The sequence below is a fragment of the Barbus barbus genome (assembly GCF_936440315.1).
Source record: "Barbus barbus genome assembly, chromosome: 33".
Lineage (NCBI taxonomy): Eukaryota > Metazoa > Chordata > Actinopteri > Cypriniformes > Cyprinidae > Barbus > Barbus barbus.
The window spans coordinates 25,071,218-25,088,996 of record NC_136761.1 but is presented as its reverse complement, the minus strand read 5'-3'; the positions used below and the strand labels follow the sequence as shown (position 1 = coordinate 25,088,996).

General features: G+C 35.5%; 1 protein-coding gene across 2 annotated transcripts in view; it reads left to right on the top strand.

Annotated features, from left to right (window-relative positions):
* LOC306853198 (arf-GAP with Rho-GAP domain, ANK repeat and PH domain-containing protein 3-like) overlaps positions 1–16,446 on the top strand; it is a 32,870-nt gene extending 16,424 nt beyond the window's left edge. Inside the window, exons 11-34 of one of the 2 annotated variants that reach the window (XM_079390426.1) lie at positions 770–969; positions 1,310–1,395; positions 1,535–1,717; positions 3,036–3,177; positions 3,476–3,580; positions 6,149–6,305; positions 6,417–6,519; positions 6,615–6,813; positions 6,942–7,005; positions 7,879–8,042; positions 8,154–8,366; positions 9,166–9,271; positions 9,362–9,509; positions 9,781–9,849; positions 9,991–10,065; positions 10,371–10,488; positions 10,638–10,766; positions 11,625–11,761; positions 11,863–11,945; positions 12,023–12,058; positions 12,322–12,385; positions 12,468–12,611; positions 12,707–12,745; positions 15,053–16,446. In XM_079390426.1, the coding sequence (XP_079246552.1) occupies positions 770–969; positions 1,310–1,395; positions 1,535–1,717; positions 3,036–3,177; positions 3,476–3,580; positions 6,149–6,305; positions 6,417–6,519; positions 6,615–6,813; positions 6,942–7,005; positions 7,879–8,042; positions 8,154–8,366; positions 9,166–9,271; positions 9,362–9,509; positions 9,781–9,849; positions 9,991–10,065; positions 10,371–10,488; positions 10,638–10,766; positions 11,625–11,761; positions 11,863–11,945; positions 12,023–12,058; positions 12,322–12,385; positions 12,468–12,611; positions 12,707–12,745; positions 15,053–15,454 (3,166 nt within the window). In that variant the 3' untranslated portion in view covers positions 15,455–16,446. The remainder of the gene's footprint in view (positions 1–769; positions 970–1,309; positions 1,396–1,534; positions 1,718–3,035; positions 3,178–3,475; positions 3,581–6,148; positions 6,306–6,416; positions 6,520–6,614; positions 6,814–6,941; positions 7,006–7,878; positions 8,043–8,153; positions 8,367–9,165; positions 9,272–9,361; positions 9,510–9,780; positions 9,850–9,990; positions 10,066–10,370; positions 10,489–10,637; positions 10,767–11,624; positions 11,762–11,862; positions 11,946–12,022; positions 12,059–12,321; positions 12,386–12,467; positions 12,612–12,706; positions 12,746–15,052) is intronic. The other variant, XM_079390427.1, reaches the window with a different exon arrangement.
* Positions 16,447–17,779: the final 1,333 nt, after the last annotated feature.

The window sequence follows — 17,779 nt, the reverse complement described above, 5'->3', positions numbered from 1 at the left end:
GTGCTATAATTGATTTATATTTACATACTAAGTATACTTCAAATCCATTAACATATTTACTGACATAAAACTTACTGATATAAAATTATAATTAAACTTTGTTTATTGCACAATGCACATTTCTTAATATCATGCCTAAAATGTGTTTTAATATCACACTTAATAAAGATTGTATGATCTCTGTATAATATCAGTCTTTAAATACAAGATATTTAAAGTGTACCTGAAGTATACTTGCAATAGCTCCACTCGAACACAATCGAACATACTTAAGTATATCTTTAGCTGGACCATTAAGCACAAAATTAAGTGTTTAAGTTTACCTGTTTAGTATACTAAACGTACAGCTGCAGGGTGTTTTTATTAAGCCCATAAATATGTATTTGTAGTATACAAATATATGTCAGTATATTTTTTTTCACTAGGGCAGTTTTATCAGCATTCTATTTCATTTATTTGAAATATAAATCTTTTGTAACATGTCTTTTATAGTCACTTTTGATCAATTTAATGTGTCCTTGCTGAATAAAAGTATTCAATTCTTACTGACCCCCAACTTTTGAACGCTAGTGTATATTTTGTAATACGCACACATACATAGACATTATTGAAATAAAGTCAGTTTCATCATTTAAACTTAACCGCACACTTAAAGAAAGTATTGAAGTCAAACAGAGGTCTGTTTCCGCTAAGTAACCATGCCAGACTGGATACAATTAATAGGATCCATGATGGTAGAGCATTAAGAGGGTTGTGTGCAACCTTGCAGCTTTACGGCAGAGTCGGAGCGAGAGAAACGGGACTGGATGGAGGCCTTTCAGGAATCTATAGCGGAAACACTATCTGATTATGAGGTGGCGGAGAAGATCTGGTCCAACAGGTCCAACAAGATCTGCGCAGACTGCAAAGCCATCAATCCGGACTGGGCATCCATCAATCTCTGTGTGGTCATCTGCAAGAACTGCGCAGGTGTGTGGTGGTGACTTATCAGCTCGATGACTTTTATCATGCAAACTTGTGAAATCTGCTCAATTAAGCTATAAATTCATCAAAACAGTTGGTGTGAGATGTTTTGCATTTTCCATACAGTGACTAGCTGGCATGGGGAAGAGCAGTGCGGTGTTATGGTTGATACAGACGGTGCTTAGAGTTTCTAAGCTCATTTGAGAGTTCATGTGAGGTCCTCTGTGCCGTATACTACAGATAAAAGTGGCTTAGAGGCACCGTATCAGGAAGGCTTTGTGGGACAAACAGAATGAATGGTGTGTGGAGAGTGATGTGGTGCCTCTTTTGTTCTGTCTGCCTGCAGGCCAGCATCGAGGTCTCGGCACAATGGTGTCCAAAGTGCAGAGTCTGAAACTAGACACCAGCGTGTGGAGTAATGAGATCGTTCAGGTAGGGGTTGCCGTGGGTTCTGGGTTTTTTTTTTTTTTTTTAAAGATCTTTTTTATTTCAATTATCAGGATTTCTGATATACCCAGTGATTTTACCACAAGGTTTTTCACAAATTAGGCCTTATCTTTGTGTGTTCTAGCTCTTCATAATGCTTGGCAATGATAGAGCCAATGAATTTTGGGCGGCCAGACTTCCTGTGACTGAGGAGCTGGACTGTGACGCCTCTCCAGAGCAGCGGAGAGAGTTTATCACCCACAAATACAGAGAAGGCAGATATCGCCACCCTCATCCCAGTTTTAGCACCCAAGAGGAACTTCTTAAGGTAAAGGTTAAGCCATTCACACCTACAGGGGAGAGATCATGCAAACCAATGGTAACTTGTTTACCAATCATTAAGATTAAGATTATTAATGAATTATTTAAGATTATTTATAGTCTTAAAAGTCAGGAGTGTTGAACATGGCTTCTTTAATGTCAGATTTTATTTTAATTTCACAGCATTTATTTTTAAATCTCATAGTTAAAAAAAAAAACAACCACAACAAAAAAAAAAACCCAGAATATCAGGGAATTTTAATTTCCAGGGAGTTTTCTGGCCTGGAAAATGTATGGAAATGAGATAAAATTATCTTTGGTCCACCAGCAATTTAATCTGCCCATGGTGTAGTAAAATAATAATATGTAAAACACATTAATAATAATAATAATAATAATAAAAATATAGTTAAATTAAGTTAATATAGCAAGTCATACAAGTATATGTTATTATTACTATTAACTATTACTATTAACAATAGTAGTAGTAGTAGTAGTAATAATAATAATATTATTGTTATTACTACTACTATTTTTGTTTTGTTTTTAAATACACAAAATTAATAAGTTAATAATAATAATGTGAAAAAATAATATTAATATTATTACTACTACTACTACTACTAATTTACTACAATAATAATACTATTAGTATTTTTGTTTTTAAATGCACAATAAAATAAGTTAATAATAATAATAATAATAATTACTATTATTATTGTAATTACTTCTACTGTTGTTATTATTCATTGTTCAACAAAATGGAAACTTTATATTGCTGTTAACAATTGGCCCTGTCTGAAGCCTTTATCTAAACCTTGTGCAGATGTATATAGGCCTTTTGCATTTAAAAATGAATATTTTACACATAACTTCAACACTTTTGCACAAATGCATTTCCCTTTCCTCTTCTGCAACACATTTTATTTTGAAATACCCTGAATACTTCCTCAAATAAGAAGTGAACTATTACAGTGGACATTTCTCTGTGTAATAGTTTTGCTTCAAAAGAAAGCTTTTAGATCAGTCCCCACTGGGGCAGTGAGGACATCCTGTCTTAATATAGCTAGAGCCATCTAAGTATTATGCCAGCGGTCAAGCCAAGATTAGGATGTATTATTCTTTCTCAGGACTTTCCCAAGGCTATCATTTGTGTATCCAGGCTACCTATGAACCCCCGAATAAGCCGATGGCTGTGTTGTGAATTGTAAATAACGAAGAGCACTAATAAAAGGACTGCAAAAAGTCCGCTGGCTAAATATGCTATTAGCGGTGTATGTGATTGTGTGTGTATATGATTGTGTGTGTATGTGGTCACCCTGCAGGCGCTGTGCACTGCTGTGACTGAGCAGAACCTGCTAAAAACGGTCACTCAGATTTTTGCGGAGGCTGAGGCCGCTCGACTCGCTGACGCTAATGGAAACGATAAGCGTGTATCTCCGCTTTACTCATACACACAGTCTGCAGGTATGTTAGTAGTCCAGTACGCTCCAGTACTTCACTACAGCAGTGTTTCTTAAAGGTGAAGTTTGCAATTTAATAGGCACCTAGTCAGAACTGGAAAAAATAAACTAAATCAGTTCTCTTAAAATTCTCCATCTTGAACATAGTGAATAATGTTTTTTTAAATGTATGTTTTGCTACGTTCTTCGATTCTCTATACTGTAACATCAATAAAATTGCATACTTCATCTTTAGCATATGGAAATTGTAATATATGTCATCCATACAAGTGAAGTATCTCACTGTCATTCTCTGGATTCAGATTCTTGTGTCTATGATGAGATCATGCAGCCCATCCTCTACTCCGGCTACCTCTACAAATCAAGCTCCTTGAACAAAGGGACATTATCCCGCAGAACCAGAGACGGTAGGCAACTATGTGCCATAAACAAGCCTTGTGATTTAGGAGCAGACTGTTCCTCTTCAGTAAAAATAAAGCTATTCCAGTACCATGTAACTACAGTGGGGAAACAAATTATTTGATCTCCTGCTGATTTTGTATGTTTGCCCACTAATAAAGAAATGATCAGTCTATAATTTTAATGGTAGGGTTTATTTGAACAGTGAGAGACAGAATAACAACAACAACAAAAAATCCAGAAAAACACATTTCAATAAAGTTATAAATTGATTTGCATTTTAATGAGTCAAATAAGTATTTGATCCCCTATCAATCAGCAAGATTTCTGGCTCCCAGGTGTCTTTTATACAGGTAAGGATCTGAGATTAGGAGCACTCTCTTAAAGGGAGCCTAATCTCAGTTTGTTACCTGTATAAAAGACACCTGTCCACAGAAGCAATCAATCAGTCAGATTCCAAACTCTCCACCATGGCCAAGACCAAATATGTCAGGGGAAAGATTGTAGACCTACACAAGGCTGGAATGGGCTACAAGAACATCGCCAAGCAGCTTGGTGAGGTGGTGACAACAGTTGGTGCGATTATTCGCAAATGGAAGAAACACAAAATAACTGTCAATCTCCCTTGGACTGGGACTCCATGCAAGATCTCACCTCGTGGAGTTTCAATGATCATGAGAACGGTGAGGAATCCGCCCAGAACTACACGGGAGGATCTCGTCAATGATCTCAAGGCAGCTGGGACCATAGTCACCAAGAAAACAATTGGTAACACACTACGCCGTGAGGGACTGATCCTGCAGCGCCCGCAAGGTCCCCCTGCTCAAGAAAGCACATGTACAGGCCCGTCTGAAGTTTGCCAATGATTCAGAGGAGAACTGGGTGAAAGTGTCGTGATCAGATGAGACCAAAATCCAGCTCTTTGGCATCAACTCTACTCGCCGTGTTTGGAGGAGGAGGAATGCTGCCTATGACCCCAAGAACACCATCCCCTCTGTCAAACATGGAGGTGGAAACATTATGCTTTGGGGGTGTTTTTCTGCTAAGGGGACAGGACAACTGCACCACATCAAAGGGACAATGGACGGGGCCACGTACCGTTAGGACCAGGGCATTGAAAATGGGTCATGGATGGGTATTCCAGCATGACAATGACCCAATGCAACAAAGGAGTGGCTCAAGAAGAAGCACATTACGGTCCTGGAGTGGCCTCGCCAGTCTCCAGACCTTAATCCCATAGAAAATCTGTGGAGGGAGCTGAAGGTTCGAGTTGCCAAACGTCAGCCTCGAAACCTTAATGACTTGGAGAGGATCTGCAAAGAGCAGACCTGTGTGCAAACCTGGTGGCCAACTACAAGAAATGTCTGACCTCTGTGATTGCCAACAAGGGTTTTGCCACCAAGTACTAAGTAATGTTTTATGAAGGGGTCAAATACTTATTTCACTCATTAAAATGCAAATCAATTTACAACATTTTTGAAATGCATTTTTCTGGATTTCTTTGTTGTTATTCTGTCTCTCTTACTGTTAAAATAAACCTACCATTAAAATTATAGACTGAATATTTCTTTGCATTTCTAATGCATTACAAGTAACACAAGTTATGTAATCAGATTACTTTTTTTCAAGTAACTAGTAAAGTAATGCATTACTTTTTAATAAAATAAAATAAATTAAATTAACAACTTGTTTTCCCATTTATTCACTGACATTTCTCCTGTCCCCATGTTGAGAGAAAATGGGAGTGAGGTGCAGAGACATGTCTTTTCCTTAAAAAGTAACTATATAACACAATTAGTTACTTTTTTATGGAATAATGCAATAATGTAATGCATTACTTTTAAAAGTAACTTTCCCCAACACTGCTCATCTGATTGTGCAGATTGTGAAGTATGAAATTAAATAAAATAGCATTAAATGAAAAAAAAAAAATCATTACAATATTAAAATGATTGCATCAAAATTTTGGGTTCAGTAAACATTTTTTTTTCAAAGAAATTAATTTTAATTAAACAAAGATGCATTCAGTTTATCAAATGTGACATTAAAAAACTTTTATAATGTTACGAAATATTTCTGTTTCAAATAAATGCTGTCCTTTAAACTTTATATTCATCAAATAATCCTGAAAAATGTATTATGGTTTCCACAAAAATATTAAGCAGCAAAACTGTTTTCAGCATTGATAATCAGAAATGTTTCTTGAGCAGCAAATCAGCATATCAGAATAATTTCTGAAGGATCGTGTGACATTGAATGATAATGATAATGAAAATTCAACTTTGCATCACAGGAATAAATTGCATTTTACAATATATTTAAATAGAAAACAGTTATTTTAAATTGTAATATGTTACAATATTACTATTTTTACTGTATTTTTATCAAATAAATGCAGCCTTGGTGCACAGAAGAGCACTTTTACAGTACATTAAATCGAGTGTAAATCATGACCATCCGATTACTATTCACTTCAAAACGTCACTGGTCTTAGACTTTAATGTTTGACATCTGATATGAAACGTATAGAAAAAATAATTGTTTTTTTTATTACCTTTTTGATTTTATTTATTCAGCAGATTTTCAAAAGTACTGGTGTTCGGTGGAGAAGTCTATTCTCCTCTATGAGTCTGACAGATGTCATGAGCCCAGTATGAAGATCGATGTTAAAGACATCATCTGTTTAGGAGTTAGCAGGCCAGACTCCAGCAACAACAGCGGCTTTATTGACAAGTGGGTGCCACTGCATAACACAACATCCTTCAGGACATAATCAGATTTAGAAATGCCATTGTATCTTGATCATAACATTATAACAATATGATTCTTTGTTGTTCCCTTCAGATTTCGATACACTTTTGAAGTTTACCTAACATCTGATAAACTGATCCAGTTTGGCTTGGAGACTCCAGATGCGTTGCACAGTTGGGCGCGAGCAATAGGGAAGGTAAATATTAATCATTCGAGCTGTGTTCTATGCACACAGGAAATAGCTTGTCACATCAGTGCATTAGATCTCACCTCGGTTTTGATCTCTGGCAGGCCACCACCCCTCTCAGCTGTCACTGCCTGCTGGCGCGAGAGTTCGAGCGAGTGGGTGTCCTGCGCTACAAGGCCATGCGAGACCCGCAGCAGTGGAAAGAAGGCTTCTTTGTTCTGCAGAAGGCCAACCTGTTCATATGCCCTGGAAATGATGGCGCCGCAGAGGATATTATAAACTTGAAACGCCTACAGGAGCTCAGTGAGTCTGTTAGCTCAATCACTGTGAAACTGATATTTCAGAGAAAATATAGTGCTGCTAAATTTACCCTCGGGGTTTAATAAATGAGCTATGTACTTATCTGTCTTTGTCTTTGGTTAAAAATCAAGGCATTGCATCCGAAACAGAGAACCATGAGAAGAAGGACATCCTGGTTCTTGTTGAGAAAGGAAGGTGGGTCTTTGACTTCTATAAATACACGTTTAAGCAAAGATTAAAACTCTTTAATAATTCGCCCATAAATTAAAATTAGCTAAATATGTACTCACCCTCAGGCCAAGACGTAAATGACTTTGTTTATTCTTCTGAGAAATTTAGCATTGCATCACTTGCTCACCAATGGATGCTCTGCAGTGAATGGGTGCCGTCAGAATGAGAATCCAGGAATCCAGTCCATCAATTAACATCCTGTGAAGTGAAAAACTGTGTGTTTGTAAGAAACAAATCGATCATTAAGACGGTTTTAATTTCAAACCATTTCGCTAAAATCCACAATTTTTTTTTTTTTCTCCAGTGAAATAGTCATTTTATCTGAATCAGGAGAGAAATATGTACAGCTCAAGCACCATTTACAAGTGAAAACAGTCTAAAATAATAGACTTTTTCTCTGAAGGAAGCGTTATTATGGATTATGGACTCATATTTTGACCAGAAGTAACGGTTTAAAATCGAAACACCTTAATGATGGATTTGTTTCTTACAAATATGCAGTTTTTCACTACTCAAGACATTAATTGATGCACTGGAGTGGTGTGGATCACTTGTGGATTATTATAATCAGCTGTTTGGACTCTCATTCTGACGGCACCCATTCACTGCAGAGGATCCATTGCTGAGCAAGATATGGAATGCTAAATTTCTCAGATGAAGAAACAAACTCATCTACATCTTGGCCTGATTGTGACAAAATTTTTAGGAAATTTTCATTTTTAGGTGAACTATTCCTTTAATACATCTCCCTACTCTTATTGCAAATGATTGCGTGTTATTACAATGCAGAAAAAGTCCCATTAATCTTTCATCAAAATATAATGACTCTGTCTGCAGGACTGTGCATCTGCAGGGCATGGGCAGGACCGATTTCTCCCTGTGGTACGCAGACATTCAGAAGGCCGCAGGAGGGAAAGGAAACACCCTGAAAGACCAGCAGCTCAGCAGAAATGGCATCCCCATCATCGTTGACAGCTGCATTGCCTTTATAACTCAGTATGGTGAGAACACAGACTTCTCATTTCCCTGTGCTTTATACTGAAGACAGCCCACCCTGCCTAAATCTGTGACATTAACACTGCAATCCGAATGATTGAATCTCTCTTACACAGGTCTGGGCCATGAGGGTATATACAGGAAGAATGGTGCAAAGTCAAGAATCAAGCTTTTGATGGAGGAGTTTCGTAAGGACGCCCGCAATGTGAAACTCCGTATTGGAGATAATTTCATAGAGGATGTGACTGATGTACTGAAAAGATTCTTTCGGGAGATCGATGATCATATATTCATGGTTGATCTCCACCCCTTCTGGAAGGAAGCTGCCAGTTAGTAAACTACGCTTTCTTTGAATGTTTATATGCAGTTTAATTAAATATTGTGGGTTATTTTCTGCATAATATCTATGAAATGCATCTGTGGCATGCTTACGATTGCTAACATTAATTTTGATAGAACATACACTGCTGTTCAAAAGTTTTTTTTTTTTTTTTACATGTTTTTGAAAGCAGATTCTTCTGCTCACCAAGGCTGCATTTATTTGATCAAAAATACAGTAATACTGTGAAATATGATTAGAATTTAAAATAACTGTTTTCTATTTGAATATATTTGAAAATGTAATTTTGATGGTGATGGTTTTCAGCATCATTAATCCAGTCGTCAGTGTCACAAATGATGTTACAATATAATGCTACAAGTATTATGTAACATTATAAAAGTCTTGATAAATTTAATGCATCCTTTCCAAAAACAAAAATGATAAAATTATAATCCAAATCACAATTGGGCAGTCTCAATTGTATCATTATCATTTTTGAAAGTACAAAAATTGCATTGGTATCACAACCAGATATCCTTGCACTTGAAAAAGACAAATTAGACATTTTACAGGTAAAGTAGCAAGCTTTTTTCAAGATTATTTTTACTGAGGAATTGAAGTGGTTTACAATAATACAGTAAGTTTCACACTGCACGTATATTATTTAATGTAGATAACAAAAACTGAATTTTACAACCATAAACATGAAGTTGAAAACAACCCAGAATATTTGTATAACTGACAACAAACATGTTGGATTTTGGCTAGTTTAAGTTGTCTCAGTGATTTTTCATACTATTATGCAGAGGTACCTCAAAAGCCACAGCGTTTGGACCGATACAAAGAGCTGATTCGAGGTTTGCCTCGGGTCAACAGAACGACTTTAGCAGCGCTCATCAGTCATCTCTACAGGCGAGTCTTCATTCTGATTCCGATTCGGCCACGTCTGGACTTTGTTCATTTATAGCAGCTCTCACATGGCTTTCTCTTCCTCTCTCTTAGGGTGCAGAAGTGTGCTGATCTCAATCAGATGTGCACCAAGAACCTGTCCCTGCTGTTCGCTCCCAGCCTGTTTCAGACTGATGGGAAAGGGGAACATGAGGTCAAAATCATAGAAGACCTCATCGATAACTACCTGTATATATTTGATGTAAGTGAATTACTTCGTAACATGATATTTTAGCAAAAACAGTGCTGTGGTGGCATCGTGGTGAAGTTATGATACGATAATGCAGTACTTGGAGATACCATGTACTATGCAAACTTATTTAATTCTGAATACCATGCAAATCATTGAATACTATGATACTAAAATGGTACAAAAAATATGGGAGTACCATTGTATACTTTTTTTTTTTTTTTTGTGGAATGCAATTTTCATTTTGATGCTTTTTAAGCATTTTCTTTTTGTGTTTGATCAGATTGATGAAGAGCATCAAACTCAGATTGAACTGGAAATCAGTTTGATAACCACTTGGAGAGACACACAGGTAGAGTAAAAAAAGCTTTTATTTATGCATTTAAAAAAATCTATTTATTATTTAATAATAAGTTTTAAATACATTTTTAGTGTTATTAATATTTTATTTGTTTATAGTATTATATTTTAATATTGTTTGTGTTTATTGCAGCTCTCGCAGGCAGGGGACTTGATTATTGAAGTTTATCTAGAAGAAAAGATACCAGACTGCTGCATCACTCTGAAAGTAAGATCATATTTTGAGGGGAAAAAATAAAAAAATGTTTTCTACATTTTTATTTATATATATATATATATATATATATATATATATATATATATATATATATATATATATATATATATATATATATATATATATATATATAAAATGATTAAATAGTTTTTTTTTTCAAATATAAATTCAATTTCCTGTATTTCCTACTGTATTTCATGTTTTTGTGTTTGACGGAGAGTTGCTGTTGCACAACAGTATCACATGGTGGCAGATTCAATCCATTAATGCAAACTTCTGGTGTGGCTTTCTCACAGGTGTCTCCCACGATGTGTGCTGAGGAGCTGACCAATCAGGTGCTGTATATGAGAAATATTCCTGCTGGGGAAAAAGACGTGTGGATGACCTTTGAGGCCATCGAGGAAGGAGAGCTCGGTAAAAACAAAATGCAAACTAATTAATTCAAACACAATTTCACTTCAGTCACTACTGAAGTTAATCAGACACTGCAGTGCAAACAATGTTTTTAAGGCAATTTAAGGCCAGGAGAAACAACAGATAAATGCAGCATGTAATTTCCGCAGAACGACCTCTTCACCCTAAAGAGAAGGTTCTGGAACAAGCGCTACAGTGGTGTAAAATGGCCAATCCCAGCTCAGCGTATCTGATGGTGAAGAAGGTGCCTAGAGGAGAAGCTATAGACATTTTCACAGGTGAAAGCATATTCAACAGATGAACTGACTTTTAGAGAATATAATGATGCGTTGAATATTTTAAAGTATTTGAATCCATTTTTCACTTCAGTGGTACTACGTTGTCACAAAAACATATTTATAAGAACAAATATTCCTGATACTGTAGTCTCTCCACTAACCTGAGGTTATAAAATGCACAAAAATGACAGTACTGTTCAAAATATTTTTTTTTAAATGTTTTTCAACTGAAGGAAGTTTTATGCTAAGTCTGCATGTATTTGACCAAAAATACAGTAATTTTGTGAAATATTATTAAAATTTCAAACAAAGGTTTTCTATTTGAATGCATTTTAAAATGTCATTTATTCCCGTGATCAAAGCTGAATTTTCAGCATCATTACTCCAGTCTTCAGTGATCCTTCAGAAATCAGTCTAATATACTGATTTGCTGCTCAAGAAACATTTCTTATTATTATCAATGTTGAAAACAGGATTTTTAGTTTCTTTCTCAGGATTATTTGATGAATAATTCAAAAGATCAACATTTATGTGAAAATAGAAATCTTTTGAAACACTTTAAATGTCTTTACCATCACCTTCTGTTCATTTGTAAAAAAAAAAAAAAAAAAATAACAAAAAAACTCTAAACTTGGGAACAGTAGAGTATACAAGAATGAGAAAAAAGATAAGAAAATACAGTATGCCACATTGATTTATTACTACACATCTATTGCTATACAACTCTAAAACCATTTTTGTCTCATGAAAAACACCAGCTCTGTATACTTTATTACAAAATTGTATAAAATGATACAGCTGTATTGTTATTGGGTTTTTGACCTTGTATCTGTTGTATCTGTGTGTTGTGGGCTGCAGCCTATAAGAGTGAGATCGTGAAATCTGGAGCGCTGAAGTGTCGGGAAGAGCCGCCCAAGCTCTTGCAAGGAAACAAATTCCAGGAGCGATCTTTCCAAATTAAAGACCACAGATTAATCCTGATGAAGGACAAAAAAGTATGTATACGGTTCATAAACACCTTCTACATTACAGCACTTTAAAGGATTCTGTGTAAATAAGACAACACTGAACTGAAAGCAGCTTTTCTGCATCACAGAGCAACAAACCTGAGAAAGAGTGGCAACTGAAAACCTTGAAGATTTACATGGGGATCAGAAAGAAGTTAAAACCACCAACAAAGTGAGATGCATGTTCCACAATAAGCTTCTTTACATCAGTGAACTTGATAGAACTATAACAAGTGTGTTTACTTGCAGATGGGGATTGACAGTGATGCTGGATAAACAGCAATTGTAAGTGGTATTTATATGTATACATGGAATAGAACAGAAATTAAGAAAAAACTAAATCTTGCAGCCTTATAACATGTTATATAGCATGTTATATGTGAGCATTATTATCCTTGAAAAAGTAAATAATTCTGCAACAATAATGCGTATTATAGGACATGAGTATGAATACATTTAAAAGCATTTTGCATTTCTTTATAATGCTTTATAGAAAGTGTTTATTTATAGCTACATAGTGACAGTAATCACTCTCCTTGACTGCACAGGTACCTCAGCTGTTCCTGTGAGACTGAATTATGGGACTGGATGACTAATTTACTAAAAGCACAGGTACAGCACATTTTAAATTGAACAAAGTTGAACGTTTATTGACATTTCAGAGGTGTAAATTAACATTAACGTCCTCCCTCAGAATGATGATCTGCGCCCACCTGTGATGAGGCGGCACTCTTCCTCTGACATTTCCAAGCAGAAGTTTGGCACCATGCCGCTCGTGCCCATCAGAGGAGAGGAGAGCAATACCAACTCCACCATGCTCTCCGCCAATCAGACTCTGGTACAACACTGTGGCGTGCTCTAGTGGTTCAGTGCATGTAACGCTCACTTGGTATTTGCGTTGAGACTTAACTCGTTGTCTGTGTATTTTTGCAGAGAAAGCTCCACACGAGAAGGGCTCTCTCAATGTTCTTTGTAAGTATTTCTTTTTATCTGCAGATTAATCCAATGCATTTTATATAAGAATTACTTTAAAAGAATAGTTAAACCGAAAAAGAGTATTTGCTAAATATTTACTCACCCTCAGTCCATGCAAGATGTAGATGAGTTTGTTTCTTCATCAGAACAGGTTTGGAGAAATGTAGCATTGCTCACCAATGGATCCTCTGTAGTGAATGGGTGCCGTCAGAATGAGAGTCCAAACAGCTGATAAAAACATCACAACAATCCACAAATAATCAACATGATTCCAGTCCATCAATGAACATCTTTTGAGGCAAAAAGCTGCGTGTTTGTAATAACATTTTTAACTTCAAATCATTACTAGTCTTCAATCCATAATATTGCGTTCTCCAGTGAAAAAGTTGTCTTATCTGAATCAGGTGGGAAATATGCACAGATCAAGCACCATTTATTAATGAAAACATGCCAAAACAGATCTACACAAATATTTGGGTGGATTTTGATGTGAAAGAACAACAGGGGATGGACTTTTTCACTGGACTGGTTATTATGGTTTATGGACTGGTATTTTGGACAGAAGTGATGATTTAATGTTAAAAAAATATATATTTATGGATTTGTTTATTACAAGACATTAATTGTTGGACTGGAGTGGTGTGGATTATTGTGATGTTTTTATCAGCTGTTTGGACTCTTATTCTGACGGCACCCATTCACTGCAGAGCATCCATTGGTGAGCAAGTGATGCAATGCTATATTTCTCCAAACCTGTTCTGATGAAGAAACAAACTCATCTACATCTTAGATGGCCTGAGGCTGAGTACATTTTCAACAAATTTTTGGGTGAGCAATTACCCAACTTAATATTCAGTTTCACACCTTTGCATACAAGTTTTGTTACCATTTCTTCAACACAATCAGTCACAATTACTCTGATTACAGTGGCTGGTCAAAATGTAAAAGTAGGAGGCCTGGAAAGTATCAGATGACTTCTGGGTCTAGCAAACGCTCCAAAATTTAAGGGTGTGCTTTACAAAAGAGCCTATACTTAATTGAGGAATTCCCTTTGACTTCCTCGGTCCTTCCCCCCATTCCTGTTGGGAACCAGGGTTTCCTGATATGACAGGATGCATTTGGAGGAAGAATGCTTCTGCTGCATTGTTCTGCAACTGTAGCCTTGAGGGAGGGCAGGGAGCTCGCTTCACCTCTTGTGTTTTGGGAAAATGCCGCAGCTTCTGGTGTGTCCCGGCCCAAAAGCTTTCGCAAGCAAATTGTCTTGCTTTTGTCCTCAATGTATTCAACAATTATCTTGATGTTGTCGCTCTGATACTGAGACAAAAGTTTCAACTCAGAAAAGGAAGTAATTTGTTTTGAACATTGTTGAGGAACGAATCCCTTTCTGTGTATGTCCCGCTAACCACAAATACTTCTTTTGTTAGCATAACGGTAGATCATCTAATCAGGTATCTAGTAGATTAGGTATTTTCATGAGATAATAGTCACTGTGTTCGAGACCTAACACCCGTATGGATGAGATGTAGCTTTTATGATCTTAGTTCAGGAGACTGATTTGCTTTGGACACACATTTGTGTACGCAAGCTCATAAGCTTACTGGTATTTTATAAACACATGGCATTATAGGTTGGACTGAATGGTTGATCTGTACATTTGACGCTGTTGTGAAATAGCAGATTTATTTATTTAACACAATATTTATAACATTTATTGTTATTTATTTGTATGTAATTTAAAATGAATTGAAATGGCATTATTATTCACTGTTTTATTATAGCAATTTTTTTTGTAGTAAATAAAAATGTAATGCCATACTACAACAACAATAATAAATGATAATAAACACATAACATAGTAATAGTAGTATATAAAATTATTATTATTATTATATTGTTGTTGTTGTATGACATATGTTATTATAGTGAATACACTATTACATAAACCTTATATTATACAACAACAACAATAATAATTTGAGATAATACCATAACTATATTGTCTTTATTATTAAATAATTAATAATTTTTGAATTATCCTAATTCGTAATTAGCTATAAATGAGTATATATATATATATATATATATATATATATATATATATATATATATATATAATTTTTTTTTTTTTTTTTTTTTTTTTTTTCAAAACTCTTTCATAACTGTGGTGAGGTCACTGTAATGGATGGCTTATTGGTTTGTAGACCTAGGCCAGTGTATTTAAGTGTTGTAATCTGAAATCCACTACAGATATCTTTTTGACCTCCTGGTACGTCTTGCTATTGTCTGTTTTGTTTTTCTGCTCAGCCCATGAAGGTGCAGCAGGACTCGTTTGAGGAGCACATTGAAAGCCCCGAGCCTTTGTATGAGGAGGTGGGCGACTTCGGTCTGCAGGTGCTCAAATCTTTGGAAACTAGCTTCCTGTCCAGCGCTCACGCAGAGACACAGGAGGTGCCAGCACGGCCCGTCAGCCTCGGACAGAGGAAGGCCGCCTCCCTGGATCGCATGTTTGGGTCAAACCCAGTGCACTCTCTCTTATCCTCTGGAGAATCAATAGACACTCTAGGCCAGGAGGACTCCCTGCACGTCCCAGGTAGGCACAGGTCCCACAGATCATGTAGCCCCCAACAGGAACTGCTGTTACAGGAACTCACCACCATGTTCTGCAAGAAACCAGAGTCTGAAGAGCAGCATGAGCACCTCACCTGAGTTTAGAGACTAGATCAATCTCAAGAGCATTGCCACGTGTGTCTGTATGCAATTGGCTAGTAAGAATCCAGTATTAAATCGATCGGTTTTGTGCCAAAGCAGTCACTGAAATGAAAATCTGTGAATCTGTGCTAGAATTGTTTTGTATAAATTGGGCAAATCTGTTTTGGCATGTGCATTTGTTGAAACTGACCAAGCTCTCAACGTTTAAAAAAAAATACACTTTTTTTATCGTTATTATATTTTATTGTTGAATTATTTGTACCTAAAGATGAAATTACATTTCAGTTCCTTTTCGTAACAGTTTTTAAAAATACGTTTCTTGGCTCAGTAACATTTACATGTTCAGTATAACAGTAAGAAATGCATGGATGCGCAGTCTATGATACATAATCGGTGGACTTATTAGCAATGAAAACATTTATATTGATATTCCTGGACTGCAGACTGATTAAATGACTACTGTATGGATGCATTTGACTTCATCTTTTATATGTATACAGTGTATTATATTTATTAATTTATTTATATAGACTGTTTGAATCGTTCTCATATTTGTCAGTGTTTGGTGACATTATCAGATGGATGAGGGCAGTTTGTTGAGTTTGGACTGTAACAGTAGAGGGCAGTATAGATACAGCACATGATGTCCTGACAATCTAAAGCCTTTCACTGCAGATTTTCACTCCTCAACACAGGCATTTATTATAAAGGTCATAACAAAATAAATCTGTTCTTACCCTGATTTTTTTATTCGTTGCTTCCTTGTGTTTTAATAGCCATTTTTATTAAGTATAATTAGTTGGGCCTCTTTTTAAAATAGATAATCGAGATATGAAACATAGCAACTGTACTGCATTCATTACTGCTGCTGTATAGAACTGTCTATTTTATTTAATGCTAAAATGGATTTTGGTAGTGTTACGGCATGTTTTCCATCACTAACAGATACTTAAAAAAACAGATTGCATAAAAGATTAATTTCACTCGTGTGCTTGTGTTTTTAATTGAATTGTGTTTTTAGCTAAATGAGATTTTCACCTGTTTATACAGAATCCCTGTGTAAAAATGAATGCAGAAGCATCATTATCAAGATTGTTAGTGGTCAAATTAGGTATCATAATAGATTTAGGGTAAAATTACTATATTAATAGGTTTTGGGTGTTGATTTGAGTGGTGTGGTTAAGAAACGGTTGGAGTAAAACAGGATTATGTTTGGTTATGAGAGCAAGCATGTAGGCCTGGCTGAGGATCAGCCAATCAAAAGAGTCTTCTGGGGAGATCTGACTTTAAGAGTAATCTTATTATCCATGCTTTCAACTGGACACCTCTGAAGTAACCTTGTCATGGAGATGCCTCTCATTTCCTTCAGTATAATCTCTCTCTATATGTCCAAATCAATCAAATACCGGTATTATGTGTTCCCTTTAGGTAAATGGAAAAAAAAAGGTATTATTGTCATCATGATGTCTGATGATATGGGTTCGATTATGTATTTGGGAAATGGCTGAGACTTATAAAAAAGGTTTTCCTGAATCACTAAAAGCTGAAGCTGGGTTTTCATGAAGTTGTGAGACACTGAACTCTTTTATGAGAATACTAACAATTAAATGTCACCAATTTCATGGAAAATACGATCTTTTGTGATATTTGAATGTTCCTCTATAAATCAAACACTTGATTAAGATTTGGCAATATCAGACACTTTCCATGACCTACATTTTTTTTTAAGCATTAAAGGCACAAATCCCATGTATTTGGTACAAGAATTATTAGTTATGTTTTACTAAATTATTGCCAGTTACTCATTTTGGTAACATTTTATTTTAAGGACCAATTCTCACTACTAACAAGCATGCATATTATAGCATATTGCCTGTTTGTTAGTACTTATAAAGCACTTGCATAATAATGCCTAATTGTGCATGACCATATTGTAGATCCCTTAATCCTGAACTTAACAACTACCCTAATAACCATTAACAAGCAGTAAATTAGGAGTTTGAGTCAAATGTGGTAGTTAATAGTGAGAATTGAACTACAGACCAACATTTGGTCCCAAACTAGCAAACCACTATTGAGTGAGCTTAATTTATGGTACATTTGCAATTCTGTTGCCCATTATTTTATTTTTATTTATATATATATATATATATATATATATATATATATATATATATATATATATATATATATATATATATATATATATATATATATATATATATATACAGGTCCTTTTCAAAAAATTAGCATATTGTGATAAAGTTCATTATTTTCTGTAATGTACTGATAAACATTAGACTTTCATATATTTTAGATTCA